General features: G+C 44.2%; 1 protein-coding gene across 4 annotated transcripts in view; it reads right to left on the bottom strand.

Annotated features, from left to right (window-relative positions):
• NUDCD3 (NudC domain containing 3) overlaps positions 1 to 16,493 on the bottom strand; it is a 30,012-nt gene extending 13,519 nt beyond the window's left edge. Inside the window, exons 1-3 of one of the 4 annotated variants that reach the window (XM_073588648.1) lie at positions 16,364 to 16,493; positions 11,304 to 11,504; positions 10,966 to 11,222 (exon numbers count right to left, since the gene is read on the bottom strand). In XM_073588648.1, coding sequence (XP_073444749.1) covers positions 10,966 to 11,222; positions 11,304 to 11,495 — 449 coding nt within the window. In that variant the 5' untranslated portion in view covers positions 11,496 to 11,504; positions 16,364 to 16,493. Of the gene's footprint in view, positions 1 to 10,965; positions 11,223 to 11,303; positions 11,505 to 13,329; positions 13,352 to 16,089; positions 16,306 to 16,343 lie in introns of those variants that run through there. The other 3 variants (XM_073588647.1, XM_073588649.1, XM_073588650.1) reach the window with 3 other exon arrangements.
• Between the last annotated feature and the right edge of the window lie 5,648 nt (positions 16,494 to 22,141).

Here is a 22,141-nt window from a genome sequence, read left to right as displayed (position 1 = left end):
TCACTTCAACTTATCACTAATTTCTGGTACCTTCCTTTCTGCTTTTAAATATGCCACAATTACAACTATTCTAAAGAAGCCATTTCTTGACCCAACCTCTACATCCAGCTATCGGCCTATATCACTGCTCCCATTCGTCTCCAGTCCAAACTCCTAGAAAAGCACGTCCACACTGCACTTTCCTCCCACCTCTCATCTAAACTACTCTTTAACAACATTCAATCCGGCTTCCGCCACCCACCGTTCCACCAAAACTGCCTTAACCAAAATTACCAATGACTTACTGCCAAAGCTAATTTCGCTATACTCCTCGTTTTAGAGCTGTCCTCTGCCTTTGACACAGTCGACCACGCCCTCCTACTATAGATCCTCTCTTCCGTCGATATCACAGACACCCTCTCCTGGATCTCCTCATACCTCTGTAACTGCAAATTTAGTGTCTCCCACATTAATTCTTCATCCCATCCTCTCTCTGTGTCAGTAGTCTCTCAAGGCTCAGTCTTGGGACCCCAACTCTTCTCCATCCATACTTTTGGATTGGCACAACTCAAAAAGTCCCATGACTTCCAGTACCATCTATATGCTGGTGACACGCAGATCTGCCTCTCTGGCCCAGACGTCACTTCTCTGCTGTTCAGAATCTTAAAGGGTCTATCAGCCATATCCTCCTACTTCTCCCACTTCCTAAAGCTCAACGTAGACAAAACTGAGATAATCTTTCCTCCATCTCAAGTATCCTCCCTTCCTGATCTATCACAATAAATTACATTATTCTTTCCTCTGTACCTGAAGTCCTCTGCCTTGGAGTAACCCTTGACCCTGCATTGGCCTTCTAATAACATCCAAGCCCTCGCCACCTTAAACTCAAAAATATTTCTAGAATCTGTCCCTTCCTCAACCCTCAATCTACTAAAATACTAATGCATTCCCTCATCATCTCTTGCCTCAACTACTGCAATATCCTCTACTGTGCCTTCCTCCCATTGAATTGAACATCAAGAGGATGTCAGAGATCAGCTGCTGCTTGGACTTTCTCTTCATGTCCTTTTTGACAGAAGGCAGAGACAGCGACATCGGCGCTGACTGGGCACCTTAATCAGGCGTCACAGAAACCACATGGGAGAGCGAGTGCCGACACCGCTGTAACGGTGCCAGCATGGGGGGGAGTATAAGCTTTCTTGTTTTATCAGGGCCAAGCAGTGGGTATGACAAAGTTGTCCAAGTAGTGGACAACCCCTCTACCTCTGCTGCCCAACTAATCCACATCTCTCTTCACTACTCCTCCGCTTCTCCCCTCTGCAAATTCCTTCCCTGGCTCCTAATTCCCCAACGTATCCACTTCAAGCTACTAACATTAACCTACACAGCTGTCCCTAATATGTCTCCCCCGTACATTTCTGAACTTATCTCCCACCACATAATCTCTGGTCCTTCCAAGACCTCATTCTCTCCTCCACACGCATATGTTCCTCACCCAATAGGCTGCAAGACTTCTCCCGAGTATTGCTCATTCTCTCGAATTCTGTGCCCCAACACGTCCGATTATCCACCGCATTCGGAACTTTCAAGCGGAATTGGAAAACCCATCTCTTCACGAAATCTTACAGCCTACAATGACCCGCTGTCACCTCACCACTACCAGGGCTGCTCCCCCACCAACACCAGAGCTGCTGAGACCCCCCGAACCTACTGTCTCCTTCCCCATTATCCTGTAGAATGTAAGCCCCCCCAAGGGTAGGGTGCTCTTCCCTCTGTACCTGTCTATCACTATTAGTTTGTTCATTGCAATTTCTATTTGTGTATTGTATGTAACCCCTCCTCATGTACAATGGTACTATAAAAAATTAATAATAAGAGTGAATGCAGACTTGTACCCCATGGCCGGACAACCCCTTTATACAATAATACACTTTCAGATGACTCATTCCCTTTAACAATGAATACAATGTACTCAGCTATGAGGTGACTTGGAACATATTGATTTCAGGACGTCTTTTTAATGTGATATCTGTATGGTCGCTTTTCTCTACAGTTATATTTCCCTAATGAATGGTCATAAAATAATTCCCCTTTATCCCTGGACTCTGGTCTGCCATATATTAAAACACTAGATCACTGCACATGAAACAGCTAATACTTGCGTATAGCACATTGGCTTTTCCACATAGTGTTCACAGCCATACCAATCATAGGTATTATATATGTATTAATAGAGGGTGGTATTACAAATGCAACTCCCTAATGGTAGAATCACAGTTACAGTGGGGAAAATAAGTATTTGATACACTGCCGATTTTGCAAGTTTTCCCACCTACAAAAAATGGAGAGCTGTAATTTTTATCGTAGATACACTTCACCTGTGAGAACCAGAATCTTAAAAAAAAAAAAAAATCCAGAAAATCACATTGTATGATTATTACATAATTAACCCCTTCAAGACCGCCAATATATATATACTGACCTGAGATAGAAGAGAATATCATCCCCATAAAGGTGACAATCCAGCAGCTGTCGGCTGTCCACTATATCTGACAACTTGCTGTATCACAAATGATCGGTGTTGGCACCGTCCATATCTGTTTAACCCCTTAGTTGCTGCTGTCAAAAGTGACTACATCAAATAAATGGTTAAAAGATTGTGGGGGCTTGCACTTTAATCTAATTGACACACCGAGATCATGATTGTGTGGTCCTGATGTTCGCCATAGCTGTTCATGGCCAAATAGCGGCCTTAGAGTCTCCCGGCTATAGCGGTCAGTTCAGAAGTTAGCGACATTTAGGTGGTAAACAAACACTTTTTCATTCCGGCTATACCACTTTGCATTAATTCCTAAAAATCACCTGAAGGGTTAATAAACTACCTTACAGCAGTTTTCAATATGTCAGGGGGTGCTGTTTTTAAAATGGTATCACGTTTGGGGTTGGTTTTCCAAAATATAGCACCCCTAAAGTCACTTCAAACCTGGATAGGTCCCTCAAAAAAATAAATTTTGTAAATTTCCTTGAAAAAATGAAAAATTGCTGCTACATTTTTAAACCTCCTAAAAGGCTAGCAAAATAAATTACAGTTTAAAAAATGGTGCTGATGTAAAGCAGACATGTGGGAAATGTTATTTATTCATGTTTTTCTGTGGTATGACTATCTGGATTAAAGGGATAATCATTCAAAGTTTGAAAACTGCAATTTTTTCTACATTTTTGTCAAGTTTTTGATATTTTTATAAATAAACACAAAACATATCATTCTAAATTTACTATTATCATAAATTATAATGTGCCACGAAAAAACAATCTCAAAACCACTGGAATTTGTTGAAGCATTCCAGAGTTATGACCACATAAAGTGACATTGGTAAGAATTTAAAAAATTGGCCCGGTCACAAAGGGGTTAATTTGCTTTTTATTGCAGGAAATAAATATTTGATACAATAGAAAAACAGAACTTAATATTTGGTACAGAAACCTTTGTTTGTAATTACAGAGGTCAGACGTTTCCTGTGGTTCTTGGCCAAGTTTGCACACACTGCAGCAGGGATTTTGGCCCCCTCCTCCATACAGATCTTCTCCAGATCTTTCAGGTTTTGGGGCTGTCGTAGTGCAACATTGAATTTCAGCTCCCTCCAAAGATTTTCTATTGGGTTCAGGTCTGGAGACTGTCTGGGCCACTCCAGGACCTTGAAATGCTTCTTACGGAGCCACTCCTTAGTTGCCCTGGCTGTGAGTTTCGGGTGATTGTCATGCTGGAAGACCCAGTCACGACCCATCTTCAATGCTCTTACTGAAGGAAGGAGATTGTTGGCCAAAATCTCACGATACAAGACCCCATCCATCCTCCCTTCAATATGGTGCAGTCGTCCTGTCCCCTTTGCTGAAAAGCACCCCTAGAGTATGAGGTTTTCCCACCATGCTTCACGGTTGGGACGGTGTTCTTGGGGGTTGTACTCATCCTCCTTTTTCCTCCAAACACGGATAGTGGAGTTGATACCAAAAAAATTATATTTTGGTCTCCTCTGAATACATGAATCATAGAATCATAGAATCGTAGAGTTGGAAGGGACCTCCTGGGCCATCTGGTCCAACCCCCTGCTCAAAGCAGGATTCGCTAAATCATCCCAGTCAGATGTCTGTCCAGCCTCTGTTTGAAGACTTCCATTGAAGGAGAACTCACCACTTCTCGTGGCAGCCTGTTCCACTCATTGATCACTCTAACTGTCAAAAAGTTTTTTCTAATATCTAATCTGTGTCTCTTCCCATTCAGTTTCATCCCATTGCTTCTAGTCTTTCCTTGTGCAAATGAGAATAAAGTTGATCCTTCTACAATGTGACAGCCCTTTAGATATTTGTAGACAGCTATTAAGTCTCCTCTCAGTCTTCTCTTTTGCAAACTAAACATTCCCAAATCCTGCAACCTTTCCTCATAAGACAGGGTTTGCAGACCGGTCACCATTCTGGTCGCTCTTTTCTGAACTTGCTCCAGTTTGTTGATGTCTTTTTTAAAATGTGGTGCCCAAAACTGGACACAATATTCCAGATGAGGTCTGACCAAAGAGGAGTAGAGGGAAATAATGACTTCACGTGATCTAGACTGTATGCTTCTGTTAATACATCCTAGAATTGCATTTGCCTTTTTTGCTGCTGCATCACACTGTTGACTCATATTCAGTCTGTGATCTATTAGTATACCCAAGTCTTTTTCACATGTGCTGTCACTTAGCCCTATTCCTCCCATTCTATATATGCTTTTTTCATTTTTATTGCCCAGATGTAGTACTTTGCATTTCTCCCTGTTAAAAACCATTCTGTTAGTTGCTGCCCACTTCTCCAGTTTATTTAAATCTTTTTGAATCCTCTCTCTCTCTTCTCTAGTATTAGCTATCCCTCCTAGCTTTGTGTCATCAGCAAATTTAATCAGTTTACCCTCAATTCCTTCATCTAAATCGTTGATAAAGATGTTGAACAATACAGGGCCCAGGACAGAGCCCTGTGGTACCCCACTTGAGACATTCTTCCAACTGGATGTGCAGCCATTTACGACCACTCTTTGGGTCCGATCACTAAGCCAGTTATGAATCCACCTAACAGTTGCCTTGTCCATTCCATACTTAGTCATTTTTTCAATAAGGATTGTATGAGAGACTTTGTCAAATGCTTTGCTGAAGTCAAGATATACTATATCTACAGCATTTCCTTGATCCACCCAATCAGTGATACCGTCATAGAAGGAAATTAAGTTAGTCTGACATGACTTATTAGTTAGAAACCCATGCTGACTCTGTTTAATCACTTCATTCTTATCCAGGTATTGACATACATGTTGTTTAATAATTTGTTCAAAGATCTTTCCTGGTATAGAAGTCAGACTCACCGGCCTATAGTTGCCTGGGTCCACCTTCTTCCCCTTTTTGAAGATAGGAACAACATTTGCTCTTCTCCAGTCTTCTGGCACTTCTCCTGTTCTCCAAGAATTTTCAAAGATTATGGAGAGGGGTTCAAAAATTTCTTCTGCTATCTCCTTCAGTACTCTGGGGTGTAATTCATCTGGACCTGGAGACTTGAATTCATTTAGGTTAGCTAAGTGTTTCCTCACTATCTTTCTGTTTATAGATATCCTGGATTCTTCTATTCCCTTAATAGGACAGTGAATAACAGTTGATGTTGCATTTCCTTTCTGAGAGAAAACAGATGCAAAATAGGAATTTAAAAGTTCAGCCTTCTCAACATCCTGTCTTACCATTTCATCATTTTCATCCTGTAAAAATCCTATAGCATCTTTGACTTTTCTTTTACTTTTGACATATCAAAATCATATATATCATATATATGACTTTCTCCCATGCCTCCTCTGGATCCTCCAGATGGTCACTAGCAAAGTTCAAAAGGGCTTGGAAATGTGCTGGTGTGAGGAGGGGGACTTGGCGTGCCCTGCAGGATTTTAATCCATGATGGCGTAGTATGTTACTAACGGTAATGTTTGAGACTGTGGTCCCAGCTCTCTTCAGGTCATTGACCAGGTCCTCCCAGGTAGTACTGGGCCGATTCCTGACCTTTCTCAGAATCATTCTTACCCCACAACGCCAGAGGTTGCATGGAGCCCCAGACCGAGGAAGATTGTGTTTCTTCCATTTACTAATAATTATGCCATGAGTTGTTGCCTTCTCACCAGGATGCTTGCCTATTGTCCTGTCACCCAGCGCAGCCTTGTGCAGGTCTACAGTTTTGTCCCTGGTGTCCTTAGACAGCTCTTTGGTCTTAGCCATGGTGGTGAGGTTGGAGTGTGATTGTGTAGAAAGGTGTCTTTTATGCAGGTAACGAGTTCAAAGAGGTGTGATTAATACAGTTAATAAGTGCAGAGTAGGAGGACTTCTTTAAAGAAAAACTAACAGGTCTGTGAGAGCCAGGATTCTTGCTAGTTGGTCGGTGATCAAATGCTAATTTCATGCAATAAAGTGCAAACTAATTATTTAAAAATCATACAATGTGATTTTCTGTTTTTTTAAAAAAAATTCTGTCTCTCAAGTTGAGCTGTACCTACGATAAAAATTACAGACCTCTCCATTCTTTGTAGGTGGGGAAACTTACAAAATCGACAATATATCAAATACAGCAATTCTGACCTTATATTAGGACACAGCTCATAATGTGGCTCCCTAATAAAGTCTTACAGCCTGTAATTGGGAATTCAAGGAAAACTCCCTGGTGCTACAAGAGAGAGAAGTCAGCAGCAGGGATGCACATATCCAAAGAAACATAGCCTTGTGGCAAATCTGGTCATAACATTTTCTGTCTGTGCAAACTTCAACTTTGTTACTGAAACTTTGTGCCCGTCCAAACCAGCATTTAGATCGTTCTTGTAAGATGCTGGTTCTCCTTGCAGAGATCCAGATGGTGCAAAAAAAAAAAAAAAAAATCTTACAGGCACTGATCCCTGAGGAGATGCAAGTCAAAACCAGGAGTGGGTGAGAAATACAGAAGTGGTGACGAGTTTCTATTCTACTTTTCCTCTGATTGTTCCACTCCTGGTTTTGGTTTATGAATATGGATATAAAATATTGACCAAATACTGAATGTGTGAATGTCTGTTTCCAAATGGAAACTGATGCTTAGGATATATGATCAATTTCAGATTGGTGGAGTCCAACACCCGGGACCTTATTGATCAGTTCTTTGCACACAGCTGGATTAGCACAGTCCCGTACCCTGTGTAATGGCCATTCTCAGGAACCACAGCTCAGCTGCCACTTAAATAGGAGGTGAGCAGTAGCACCTGAGCGCAGCCACTACACAGTGTACGGAGCTGTGCTGTTCCAGCACTGCACGCTGCATACATTCATATGGAGATGTAAATAGTTGATCGTGGGGCGCCTGGTGATCGGATATTGATGACTTGTCCTGCGAACATCACCTCTGAAACATGAATAATAGCCAAACCAAAGGCAGAGTCAGCCTACGTCATGTTTGGGGACATTATGTCATTAGTAGTCACCACTAAGTAGGAAAATCATTGTGCGGCAATGCAGGGGTATAAAATTTACCACTATATGAAATAATTTAAAAAAAATTGTAGACAACTTATATGGTTAACACAATCACTTTAGAAATACCCCCCATGTTAAAAGGGTAGCCTGGCACATAAAATGTCTTTTATATCTATCCTTACACCTTAACTACTTTTGTAATTTTCTTTATTACACAATACCCTACACTTCTCCCTATCCGGATAATCCCTAAACGTGGCTTTTTACTGTACTTCCTGTGAGGTTCCGTTTGAGAGGAGTCTCACACAGGACATCACAGGAGGCTGGGGTTGCACTCATCTCTCGCAGAGTCTATTGCGCCTTCTGGAAAAGGACATCATCAAGGGGCAGCGCTGCAGTTACTCACTAGTTTCTTGGATTGCCGCCCCCTCTAAAGATGACCTGGATCCTGGGTGACACACGTTGTGGGAGAGGCAAGTGCAGCATCGGCACTCTGCTTCTATCCTACTGTAACCTGTATTAAATTTGGTATAGGCATATATACGTGTCTGTTCACCAAATGTTACCTGCATTTTTTCCGCTTCCATACATCCACTGTACATATACGTCTCACACGAAGTGCAAGTGTATAACTCAGGCACACTTTCTGTGCCCGGTCAAAACACAGCAGATGAAAACTGTTCTATCACTGACTTCCTTCTCTCGCTTTGGGAGCCCATCGCCGTCCCCACCTCTGTGCAGGAAATGTGGCGTGCCGACGGGTTGTTATGGCAGCCGGGAACCTACTGAGGTCCCGATGACTGCCAAGGTGGCACTCCTGTGAAGCCCAGCCACAGGCCAAGCTACACAGGACACCATCATTTACCTGTGTATTACAATGGTGTGGGATTGCGGCATACAGAACAATCTATCAAAAGACTACAAGTCCCGTAGCAGAACTTAAAAAAAAATACAGTAAAAATATGTTTTTAGAAATATAAATAAAAATTGAAGTCTACCCCACCTTTTCCCCTTTAAAATAAAGAATATATTTGGCATCATCTGTAAAAGTCCTATCTTTCAAACTTAAAAAAAAAAAAAAAAAAAATTTAACCCATAAGGTAAACACCTAAAAGGAAATAAAAAATCAAAATATCAAGATTGTAGTTTTTCAGTTACCACACCTATACCCCCAATAAAAAAAACTGTGCATTTATGTCAAAATGGTATCATTAAAAATGTTGTTAGCTCACTCAAAATCATACGACCTTACAAAGGCCATTGACAAAAAAAAAATATTAGAAAACGACAACTTTTTTTTTACCTTTTTTAACAAAGTTAAAAAACAAAGAAGAAAAAATTGGGATTGCCATAGACATACTGATCTAGAGAATCATATTGCGAGGGGCAATTTGTACACGCTTAAAAATAAATGTAAAATAACAAATATACACTGGCGCTTCCTGATTAAAAATAGGATGGATATGATGTGAAGAAAAGAAAACCAAGATAGCAGCTGCTGGTATACGTACTGAGACTGTGCACACCCAGAGGAAATAAAAAATGACTGAGGCAAAGGAATACCTGCGCTAACTATCTGAATCAAGATGCAACATTGCAAATCCCCTAGAGGAATAATAGTGAAGGAGGCATGTGAATAACCAAAAATGTGAACAAACAGACTGAACATGTAGTGACATGAATCACTGTTTGTCAAAAAAGCCACCAATTAAAGTAGATGTAGGATGATGTAACACTTACTTCAATTGAGAGTTGCAGAGCTCATCCAGCGTGTATCACGTAGAGAAAAACTGTACCGCAATGGTGAAAACAAAGGTGCAGGACCAAGGAGGCGTCCCTCCTTTGGGGTAATGGCGCGATAGCACCTCTGGAGCTGACCGCTGAAGCAGATGGACAATGGCGGCGTGCTCCGGCCGAGAGACGCTGCCGACAAACAGCGGATTGAATAGGGGGAGGCGGGGAACAAGGTGACGTCACCAGATAGGAGATAGGGAAGGGAGCGCGTGTGGGCCAAACTTCGAGCCAACGCGTTTCTAAGGTACTCGGACCTTCTTCATCAGGGCTCATGATGAAGAAGGTCCGAGTACCTTAGAAACGCGTTGGCTCGCAGTTTGGCTGTTTGTCAGCGGCGTCTCTCGGCCGGAGCACGCCGCCATTGTCCATCTGCTTCAGCGGTCATCTCCAGAGGTGCTATCGCACCATTACCCCAAAGGAGGGACGCCTCCTTGGTCCTGCACCTCTGTTTTCACCATTGCGGTTCAGTTTTTCTCTATGTGATACATGCTGGATGATTTTTGCAGCTCTGCAACTCTCAACTGAAGTAAGTGTTATATCATCCTACATCTACTTTAATTGGTGGCTTTTTTTGACAAACAGTGATTCATGTCACTACATGTTCAGTCTGTTTGTTCACATTTTAGGTTATTCACATGCCTCCTTCACTATTATTCCTCTAGGGGATTTGCAATGTTGCATTTTGATACAGATAGTTAGCGCAGGTATTCATTTGCCTCAGTCAATGCTTGAAAATAAAACCTACAACAAACAATGGCAGAACTGCATTATTTTTTTTTTTTTTTTTTTTTGGTCACCATTACACCTCACTTTTTCCTCCTATTTTCAGTATATTATATGGTGAAATGAATGAACGGTGTCATCCCACAAAAACAGAATTATACACCTTGTCCCTCCAACAGCAATCCCTCATGTGGATGCATCAAGGGAGAGATAAAAACAAATTACTGCTCTTGAAAGCTTGGAGGAAAAGGAGAAAAAAAAAGCAACAGCACAAAAATGAAAATTGGATGGGGTGAGAATTTGTTAAATGGCTTGAATAAATTTAGAGAACTAAAAGTTTTGTATTCAATCTTTCTAAAAGCAATGCTAGCTCTCTCTCAATATACTTCGGCTCCTCTACTTGTAAATATCAGGAGCTCAGACATGTCCCTCCTCCTCACTGTTCAGGGCGAGGCTGTAAAACATCTGGCTGCAGCAGGAGCCTCTCCCCTCTGGCTGCAGCAGGAGCCTCTCCTCTATCCTTTAAATTTAATTGATCATCAGTCAAAACAACTGGTCCGGAGATTAACCCTATTTGTCCAAAAGGATTACCCAGCACCTCACAAAGTACTATCAGAAGGGGAAAGGTGTTGACGACATTCTGGCGACACTGACCGGCTGCAGCGCATGGCCAGCAGGTATTCTAATTACGGTAATAGGACGGGGGCACAATTCCGACCAGGCGTGCACAGTACTCGATGAACTGGCAGGGGCCATCATCATCATGCCCTCTCACCTCCCGATTTGAAAGGGAGAGGTGCTGGATAATCCCTCTAAGGCCCATCCAGTAAGTACTGAAGACTAAACAAGTGGGGATAAATGTATCTCCTGTTCACTTTTCTTCATCTTCCTTTAAGAATTGGGAGCAGTGACTATATACAGAAAAGAAGAATATATCCAACATGGTATACTATGATATATTGTGGTACTTTACTGGGGTTCAGAAACCGAGTCCTCGGTGTTGTTTCCGCTGGCCTCAGCGATCTCTTGTGGATCTGGATCCGATGCAATAGGCACTTCTGGATTTACCGGAATGGCTTCTGCTGAAGCTTGTACGACCACTTCTTCCGGTGCTCCAGGGGCATTGCTGCTCTCTGACAACCGTTCCTCCTTTTTTCTTGACTTTTCTTGAAAACTCTGCACCCTCTGCTCGTGGTCTTGCATGGCCAATCGCTCGTAGGTTTTGAACGCCTGATAGAGGATAAGCATCATTTACCAGTGCTGGCAAGATTACATATGGGGCACCGCACACTATAAGGACCAGCTACTCACCTGCAGCACCATGTTTTGTGCAGTACCTGGGGGGAACCCCATGCGGTCCTGGGGGCTTAAAAGCAGTCGGTAAAAGTCTGTCTTCCGGTACAAGAATCCAAAGTAAACATTTAAAAAGTCCTGGATGTTTCCTACGTGCTGTAGGATCCCCAGCAGTGCGTGGTCATAGCGGTCTGACAGCTCCGGCTCCATTACTGCAGCCTGCAAAGAAACACAATAGAGGAGTTCAGCCTGGAGATATCAACGGAAATGGAGGATAACAACAAAATTGGTCATTTAATGGGCTAATCCGGGACTTTTTTTTACATTATAACCTGCCGGCGGTTCAGCTGCTTCACGTCAACAGAGCAGCTCTTCCTCTTTCAGGCCGCTCTGTCAATGGGATGTGACTGCTGTCGTCATGCTGACTGATAACTGCGGAGAGCCAGCTGTCAATCAGCATTCACGCCCCGTCAACAGAGCAGAAGAGAAGCCGCTGTCCTGTCGATGTGACGTCAGCAGAAGCCGCTGAATCGTCAACAGGATCAGTCTGGGACTGCTCTCTGCCGGCAGAACAGGCAAGGAGTTAGCAGCCACCTGTATGTTAGGTCTCAGGCTCATAGTATAAAATTATATAGTCCTGGGTAGCCCCTTTAACCTAAGGAGCTCTGCTGTGGAGACACTTTCATGACAGTATTTTGATGCTAAAGGCATTTTTTCTCTTGGTAGAAATATTCAGATGTACAATGTTCAATCCATGTTTGGACTGCGAGTCCACAAAAAATAAATATATATATTTCCAGTTTTGCCATCTGTTTGTCTTCCGACCACTGTTCATTCATTACTGTTTAACAAGATGAAAAGTCAGTTTTCATCTGTGTCACGGATCAAAATCACCCATGGAAGTTTATGTGTCGGTGAATGGCATGTGGCTCACATATTTTTTTCCCAATTAAAAACATTAACCTTTATTAATAAATTGTAAATAAAATAGGACTAACAACATAGAAGACACCCCCTTGACAATTCTGAAATGCAAAGATGGTGTAGATACTCCTGGATTCACCCTATTTATACCCTTCCCTGAGCACCTGCCTACACAGCGGAGGTTGGCACAATGCGACAATGGCCAAACGGATGTTCGTCCTTAACATAGTAGGTGTGGGAAAAACTTTACAGCAATTTTTGGGGGCATATAAGAAAATTACTGGTGATAAAAAACTGTCACACGGTCCAGGTACTGATGAAATTCAGATACGGAGCACTGGTGAAAATCAGTCCATTTATTTCACATGAGAAAAATCACTAGCCTCTAAATGAAACCTTTATGACACAATGGGACAAATCTGGCCTTCCATCCCATCTTACTGTAGATACGGAAACTGTCAGATTATGTCGGTCTGAGATGAGTGATGACTGACTCGTCCTGTCTGCGGCAGAGGAGCAACCTAGCGGGGACCCTATCATGGATCCAACGTGCACAATCAGTAGTGATGAGAGAACGTCCTCGGATAAGGTGTTATCTCAGCATGCTCAGGTGCCAACCGAGGGTCTTCGGCGTGCTCGAATAATATGTCCGAGGCCCCGCGGCTGCATGTCTCTTGGCTGTTCAACAGTGACAACTCATGCAGGGATTCCTGCAGGTGTTGTGGCTATCAAATAGCCGAGACACATGCAGGTGGGGGGGGTCTCGAACACATCCGAGCACGCCGAAGGCTCCCGGTACCAGAGCAAGAGTCGGATAACTCCTTCTCCCGGCACGTCCACTCATCACTAATTACATATTTTTCTTCACACGACCTTGGTGAGAGGTGACCCTCCACTACCCTACTGCTTTCGAGGTCCTTCTGCATTTGGCTCCCCTCTCACATACTGTTCGTCTACTCACTGAAGAAGCCCTCCTGGGAAGTGAAAACCAGGCATCGTGAGGTTCAAATCATTCTACCGACACAGACTGGAATAACATTTTTACCCAGAAGATGCCAACGGTATGTCAAGCACAAGAAAATATATTTCAGATGTCCGTATACTCCTTCATAGAACTTACCCGCCTGCTCCTGGCGTTTGCTGGAAATGTGGGATGGAGGTTAGTATGTTGACTCAAATCTGCCCAATTCTTCAACTTGTTTTTGCAAGTCAAGTAATTTTAAAGATTTATCACCCAGCTACCCCAATTCCTATAGTCCTTTTGCTCCTGACTGGCCCTTATTCTTTCATGAAAATAGGACTATCACCCATCTGGCTCGCTAAGTTATCTCCAGACATTGGAAATCCACTTTCACACCCTCAGGCTGGGCTCTCACACGAGCATCTAAAATATCAGTAGACTTTCAGCCAGAAAACTCAGAAGATTTTTTTTTCTCACTTGTCATCTGTATACAATCCATTTTCTTCTGGCAGCAGCTTTTAATCTTTTACACGACCATTTACAGTTTCCTTTGCTACAGAACTGCAATGTGTCTGTAATAATTGAATGCTATATTGCGGGATCCGATTTTTTTTTACGCGCACTCAGACTGGAATGGACGTCCAATTTACGGAAGAAGCTGTTGCACAACCCAATTTTTTCCACACACAGATTCGGTCACTAAAAAAAAAACCGCTAACCCGTACTGCCCCATTGAGTAACATTGGTTTGAGTGCTGTCTATTTGGCCATTGCTCTCAATGGGTGAAAAACGCTGAAAGAAGTGACGGGCTGCATTTTGCAAAGTCCCAGCTCTTTGACAAAACAGTCAGGAAAAAAAAAAAAAGAAGTGTGCACGAGATTTCTGAAATCTCAGGCTTTGCTTGTACGGTGAGAGGCAGCTGAAAGTTTGCATAAAAAAAACACAACAAAACGTATGAACATAGGCTAAAGGGGAACAAGGCAGCATGTCTCAGACACTTGCTCCATCTTTTCATCCAGGTGTGCATTACCTGGATGAAAGTCTACGTCCGTACACTTAGCCTACAGTATACATTGCCAGCTCTTCCAGATGTATACTGCCACATTGCCATAGATGACCATTCACCAGAATGAGGCCAAAAGTGTGTGCTTTCTACCTCTATCTGCGCCTGTATACTGTTCATGACTGTATAAGAAAATGCAGCCGAACATTGCAAAGAAATATGTATAAGGCACGTCATGGAGGTTTCTTGCAATGGGTCCTTAATGTGGATGTGTACTGACCATGAACACTGTCGGGCACATATCTGAGTGTATGCACATGACAGCAGACACAAAGTGTGAACCTAGCCTTACCTTGAAACGTTGGCGTACTTCACAGAAAACATACACGGGTGACTAGTCCAGGAGGCCAGGGCCCCGGCAGCTTCTTCTCACCCCAGCCCCCTAGGCTTATAGTCCTGGGAAGCAGGGCTTAGAGAAGCCGCTAGGGACTGACCTCTTGGACTAGTCAGCCTTGTGGCATGTCACACGTATGATTTCTCGGAAACGCCACAGTATTTCAGGGTAAGGCCGGTTTCACACGTCAGTGGCTCCGGTATGTGTGGTGACAATTTTCTCACGTACCGGAGACACTGACACACGTAGACCCATTCAAATGAATGTGTCTCTGCACTTGTCAGCACGTTTTCACAGACCGTGTGTCCGTGTGCAAAACACGCTGACATGTCTGTTTTTGAGCGACAGCACGGATCACACGGACCCATACAAGTCAATGGGTCCGTGTAAACACGTACCGCGCACGGATGGCGTCCGTGTGCGTTTTAAAAGTCATAGGGTTAACATTAAAACAAATTGTTTCAACACACGGACAGCACGCTGATCACACAGGGAAGGGACACACGGATGCCACACGAATGTGACAGGTTGACACACGGATATCTCCGATACCGTTTTTCCCAGTACCGGAAATATCATGACGTTTTAAACTGGCCTTAGACGTACCCGGCTGATATGACAGAGCCGGCGTCTGATGGGTGCAGCCCCTGGTTCAGGCAGCAGGAATCAGCCGTCAGGTTGCCAGATGGACCTCTCTTTATTACTGCCTTTAAAGGGAATCTGTCACCACTTTTTTGAGATGTCATATAATGATATTCAATTGTGTGTCACATAAGGATTCTCTTAGTACTTTTGCTTCCCCCTGACCCCGCACCTTTCATGCACAAATACCTTTTTTATATCGGTTCAGATGTATGTAAACTGCCGCAGTCCGCTGGGCGGGGCTTATTCACCTGCTCCCCCCTCCCTGTCTTGCTCTACGCATTTCTTCTTGTGTAGAGCAGGACGGGGGGGGGAGCAGGTGAATAAGCCCCGCCCATCGGACAGCGGCAGTTTACATACATCTGAACCGATATAAAAAAGGTATTTATGCATGAAAGGTGCGGGGTCAGGGGGAAGCAAAAGTACTAAGAGAATCCTTATGTGACACACAACTGAATGATATCATTATATGATATCTCAAAAAAGGGGTGCCAGATTCCCTTTAAGTTTTTGATAAAATAAATAAAGATCAATTTATGCAAAAACATAAAAAATAGATTGAGAAAAACCCTCATTAACTCATGTAATAACCCCACCACACACATCATTGCAGCAGCGAAGACTCACAATACCACTGCAGCCAATCACTGGCGATCATGTGCAGCGCTGTACTGCCATAACATCACAACGTAACAAAGAGCAACGGTGACAGATGCAACAAGATGCTGATATTTTTGTATTTTATTATATACTCCACTATCCACTCCTCCAATAGATCCATATGGCTGCAAAAGGGTCATACCTAGGAACTTTGGTTTACTAATGCTACTGGTGAACTAACCGTCCCAGCACATGTACTAACGCTTGGACTCACACATACATAGAGACTAGAAGTGGCTACCGTCCAATCAGGTGCCAGGTTACATCGTCAAACCTCGACTGGGAAGACATAAACTAAAATATGATTGGCTGCTAGGGACAACCAATCCTCTCTCCCTCCCAGCAGGTCCCCATGGTATGGATACCACACTAATCACCGCCAGAGAGAAGAAATAACTGATAACACAATGTCATCTTATCATGTCCGACAGCTACAGGAGCAGCGCCGGCACCTCACACAGCAAAGCAACTCACATGGAATATGTGTCACTCACTGTTTTCACTCTCCGGTGTCCGTTCAAGCAACTTCCGGGTCGCTCCACACTTCCGCTTCCGGTTATCAGCACAGGTAAGAGCGTTGCCCAGTTCCAAAATGGCGCCTGTTGCTATGGTAACAGGGGCAGCATGTATCGTTATGGCCGCATATTAACACTTATTTATTGGGGTGGTGGATACGCTTTGTGTGTAGTTATATGTATTTGCCTTCTAGATATACATACGTGTTTATACACACATGCATATATACACTGCACAGATAAACACACAAAACACACACATTAATTATACATATATAGTGTATGTATATACATATGAACATATGAAGTGAAGCCTCTATTTTTGGCTATATTGGAGGATTTGGTCATTTCTGGGAGGCCCTCCTGCTATCTATTACTGATGCTGCATCCATCTATATATATATATGTATATATATCGCCACATACACGCACACACGCACGCACACACACACGTATACCATACCCATCTTTTTGTAAGTGATGCACAGTTACTAGAACATAACACACAGTGTTCACATTATAGAAGTGTTACTCGTTTTAGCCCCAGGGTCCAGCTCTCTTCCCCTATGGCTGCAATCCTTTGCCGAGATCATCGCCAGGTCTCTCACGGAGCCTAGTGATCTCCTATGACATCATCAACCATATCCTTTTAAGTCTGACTCAGACAGTTGTGTGTATTCAGGAAACATTATGTCCAGATACCGTGGGCTTCAGCGTTTACATCACCATTTGTTTCTCTCAGCTGGCAATTATCTCTTCAGCAAACTCTTGCTTGTTTCTCCACTACATGCATTATCTTCCTGGCTCAGACTTGCTGTTTATCCCTTCATCTGCTGTAAGCATAACAAACTCTTCTCTTGTGCTGTTCACACTAAAAACCCTGCTGCATCAGTGTGTATCTTCTCTGAAAGCAAGTATTCCGTTTGCCTGTTCATCACTGCTGCCTACATCACTTCCAAGGGTCATCTGTCAGCTGATAGCATGCAATTCGGTCTTTAAAGAGAATCTGACACCTTCCATAGCCCACCAAACTGCCACCATGTATTTATTACTACTATTCCTATCCTAAAAAGCCCTTTATATAGTTTTATTGATTACTGCATATGGCAATAAACAATAACAATTTTATAATTATGATGGCAATATGCTAATTAGTGACTGAGTAGTTATTGGAGGATTGTTTTCCCCTGATGAGTTGTCCCACTAATCATGCTAAAATGCTCCTGCATGCACGAGAAAGGTGATTTTAAATAGTAGTGTCACCATCGGCTCTTTGCATATCTCTGCCTCCCTGACAATGCGTCGTAATATGGGTGTAGGCACCCTGGCTTCTGTAAGCAGGTTACGGGATGCAGTGACGCAAAGGAGGCAGAGTAAGGGTTAACAAATTTAGCAATTTAATTAACAGGGTAGATAAACTCCTCGTAGGGAGATAAATGGTTAAATGGTGAAAAGCAAGTGCAAAATAATAACGGTCCAATTATCAAACTTATCGTGTCCTTTATGTTCCTCAACCGCAGATGATCCTGTGGGGGTTATAGCACCGGCAACAGCCAGGGAGATGTCCACAGAGGGAGTCCCTCAAACGATGATCCGTCTTCTGCCGGCAACGGGCGGTCTCCGGTTTTACCTGTTGAGCCCCTAGTCCATGAGTCTGTGCAGCCAAAGCAAAAAGGGCAGAAGCAATCCCGGGTTTAAGCGTGGGCTGAAGTGTAACAGATGGCAGAGAGGACCGCAAGGTACTGTCCTTTATTATTAATAATAATACATTTTATTTCTATAGCGCCGATATTTTCCGCAACACTTTACATTTCTTTACAGTCCTTTACCCAGCCCTCGCTTCTCCGCATGTACATGGTACTCACAGCCACTGGGCGCACGGCGCTCTTTACTCTCACTGTCCCGCTAGTGGTGCCCGGGAGCTGTCAACTGCAGTCCGTCGCAGCGCTGGCACTCGGGGTGCGGAGCGCGCTGCTCACCCTCCTGTACTCTGCCTGACATCGGGAAACTCTGCCTCACTTTGCGCGCTTTCCCCTTGTTTCCGCTTCACCCGGACCCCCTCCTTCCGGGTCATGGGACCTGTCCGGTCCCCTATTCCTTTCCACGGGCAACATGGAACGCAGCCTCGACAGTTCCGGACCCGGCCCAGTACAGGTACCAGCAGCCCGGTTTTCCTTCTTACACTTCTTCGACGCACTGTGCAACCTTTGAGAGTCAGATGCATGAAACTGGCCTTATTGCTTACTATGGCTCTCTTCACACCATGGATATGGTTTCCATTTTTACAGGATCTGTGATGGCCTGGATAGATCTTTTATGACCTGATGGGTATCAAATAATGAACATAACTCATCATAATTCTTTGCCTTCCCACCTCTGATTGCTGTCTCATCTGCTGCAATAGACTCTAATGGTAAAAATTCCCTCTGCTTGCTGTCTGCTGTGTCATCTGCTGCTTTACCATCTAGAAACATATTTTAATGTGTCTGCTAATTCTTTGTTATAAATCATTTGGTGCATTGTACTTAAAACTCACTGTTGCATTTCCATGACTGGGATCAGTGTAGATCTTAGCTGGTGGAGGTGTTAAAATAGATGTTGCCAGGCTGAATGTCTTTGATCATCCCCAAAAAAAACCCTGGTGTGCTGAGCCCAGCTGCCAAATTATCCTCAACCAGTTCCCACAATCCATCTCTTATGACCCAGCAGTCTGGACTATAAATTTAGAACCATTCTTAGGGGTGCACGCATCACAGAAGCAAAGCGTCACGAAGATAAGCGTCGGGATACAGCAGTTATTACATGGCAGTTAGTCAGGGCAGGAGTCAGGTAACCCACACTCTGCTGTCCCTTTTATCCATGTGCTTTATTCCTATCCTCCTATGTTCTCTTGCAATCCACTTTCACCGACCAATCCCCCCTCCATCACGACTCGTATACATCGGCTCCTCTCTCTTTCCTTCTCCTATGTCCAGCTCCCATGCACTTCTCACCTTCTTAAAAAGCCTCAGCCCATCTTGCCCAAACACACTGCACAAAAAATCTTCATACAATTCCAAAAACTACTTGCTCTTTATCTTCCTGCTCCTACTGATTTCAGGGGACATCTCCCCCAACCCCGGTCCACCATCCCCCAACCTCAACCCCTACCCTACCTCACATCGAAACCTTAATAATCTTACTAATATTATTTGCACTCCTTCATCTCCTTCTTTCAATTGTGCCCTTTGGAATCCACGGTCTGTATGCAACAAGCTTCCTTTCCTACACAATTACTTTCTGAAAAACTCTCTGAATCTGTTGGCCCTCACAGAAACCTGGATTCAGGATTCTGACACTGTCTCTCCTGCTGCCATTTCCCATGGTGGCTTACAATTCTCCCATTCCCCGAGACCGACAAACAGACCTGGTGGTGGAGTCGGCATACTCCTGTCCCCACAATGCACTTTCCAGGTCATCCCCTCAGTTCCATCACTCTCATTCCCTTCTTTTGAAGTCCACACCATCAGGCTCTTTCGTCCCCTCTCCCTCAGAGTAGCGGTCATATACCGGCCCCCAGGCTCACCCACCCAATTCCTGGACCATTTCTCTGCCTGGCTGCCGCACTTCATGTCCTCAGAACTACCAACCCTTATCCTGGGAGACTTCAACATCCCCATTAACAGCCCCACTTCCACATCTGCATCCCAGCTTCTATCACTAACCACTTCTCTAGGCCTCTCTCAGCTCTCAACCTCTGAAACACACAAAGACGGTAACACCCTGGACCTGGTTTTCGCCCGGCTCTGCTCAATCTCCTACCTAGATAACTCACCTCTTCCCCTCTCTGACCACCACATTCTCTCCTTTACACTCACAAATCCTCGCTCACTCCAGCACCCTCCTACCTACCATTCAGTCAGAAATCTACAAGCCATTAACCCTCATACACTTTCAGACTCCCTACACTCATCATTGTCCCCAATCTCTTCTTTGTCCTGTCCTGATCTGGCTGTACATCACTTCAATGACACTCTTAGAAGCACCCTTGACCAAGTAGCTCCCCTCACCCTCAGAACCTCCAAACACAGAGTGAAACAGCCCTGGCTCACATCGCAAACCCGATTTCTCCAGCGATGCTCTAGGTGTGCTGAACGCTTATGGAGGAAAACACGCACACCAGAAGACTTCATACACTTCAAATTTATGTTAAGGACATATAACTCTGCCCTTCACCTCGCCAAACAAACCTACTTCACCACCCTGATCTCCTCACTATCCAACAACCCCAAGAAACTTTTTGACACCTTTCACTCCCTCCTCAGGCCAAAAGCACAAGCCCCTATCACAGACATTTGCGCTGATGACCTGGCCTCCCACTTTATAGAGAAAATAGACAATATCCGTCAGGAAATCCGCTCCCAATCACCAAGTTCAGTGACTCCCATCCCTCCCTGCATTTCCCCTGGCTCACTCTCCACATTTGCTCCCATCACAGAAGAAGAAGTCTCCAGGCTCCTCTCCTCTTCTCGTCCGACTACATGCACAACCGACCCCATTCCCTCACATCTCCTCCAGTCTCTCTCCCCAGTCGTCACAACTCACCTAACTACAATCTTTAATCTCTCCCTCTCCTCTGGCATTTTCCCCTCCTCCTTCAAACACTCTATCGTTACTCCATTACTAAAGAAACCCACCCTCGACCCATCCTGCACAAACAACTACAGACCAGTCTCCAATCTCCCCTTCATCTCTAAACTCTTGGAGCGCCTGATATACTCACGCCTTACCCATTACCTCTCCACTCACTCCCTCCTAGACCCTTCACAGTCCGGTTTCCGCCCCCTACATTCGACAGAAACTGCACTCATCAAAGTGACCAATGACCTTCTGACAGCAAAACGTAATGGTGACCATTCTCTGCTCATTCTTCTCGACCTTTCTGCAGCTTTCGACACTGTTGACCATCCTCTCCTACTCTCTAGGCTCCAGTCACTAGGCATTAAGGACACTGCTCTTTCCTGGTTCTCCTCCTATCTTTCCGACCGCTCCTTCAGTGTTCTGTTTTCTGGCTCCACTTCATCTCCTCTTCCTCTCGCTGTTGGGGTACCTCAGGGCTCAGTCCTTGGCCCCCTTCTCTTCTCTCTCTATACGGCCCCAATTGGACAGACCATCAGCAGATTTGGCTTTCAGTACCATCTTTATGCTGATGACACACAACTGTACACATCATCCCCTGACCTTACCTCCGCTGTACTACAGAACGCCACTGACTGTCTGTCTGCAGTCTCCAACATCATGTCTGCTCTCTATCTGAAACTCAACCTCTCCAAAACTGAACTTCTTCTGCTCCCACCATCTACTAACCTCCCTAAATCTGACATTTCCCTCTCTGTGGGTGGCACCATAATAACACCCCGACAGCAGGCGCGCTGTCTGGGTGTTATGTTCGACTCCGATCTCTCCTTCACCTCCCATATACAATCTCTTGCCTGCTCATGCCGCTTACACCTAAAGAACATCTCTAGAATCCGCCCTTTTCTCACCATGGAAACAACAAAAACTCTCACTGTCACCCTGATCCACTCCCGCCTGGACTACTGTAATGCTCTATTAATTGGCCTCCCTCTCACTCGACTCTCCCCTCTCCAGTCTATCCTTAATGCAGCAGCTAGGGTTGTCCATCTGGCTAATCGTTACTCAGACGCGTCCGCTCTTCGCCAGTCGTTACACTGGCTGCCAATTCATTACAGGGTACAATTCAAAGTACTTGTTCTC

The sequence above is a fragment of the Dendrobates tinctorius genome, unplaced genomic scaffold, assembly GCF_039654945.1.
Source record: "Dendrobates tinctorius isolate UK_male_01 unplaced genomic scaffold, ASM3965494v1 ptg000104l, whole genome shotgun sequence".
NCBI lineage: Eukaryota > Metazoa > Chordata > Amphibia > Anura > Dendrobatidae > Dendrobates > Dendrobates tinctorius.
This window is presented reverse-complemented; position numbering and strand designations above follow the sequence as displayed.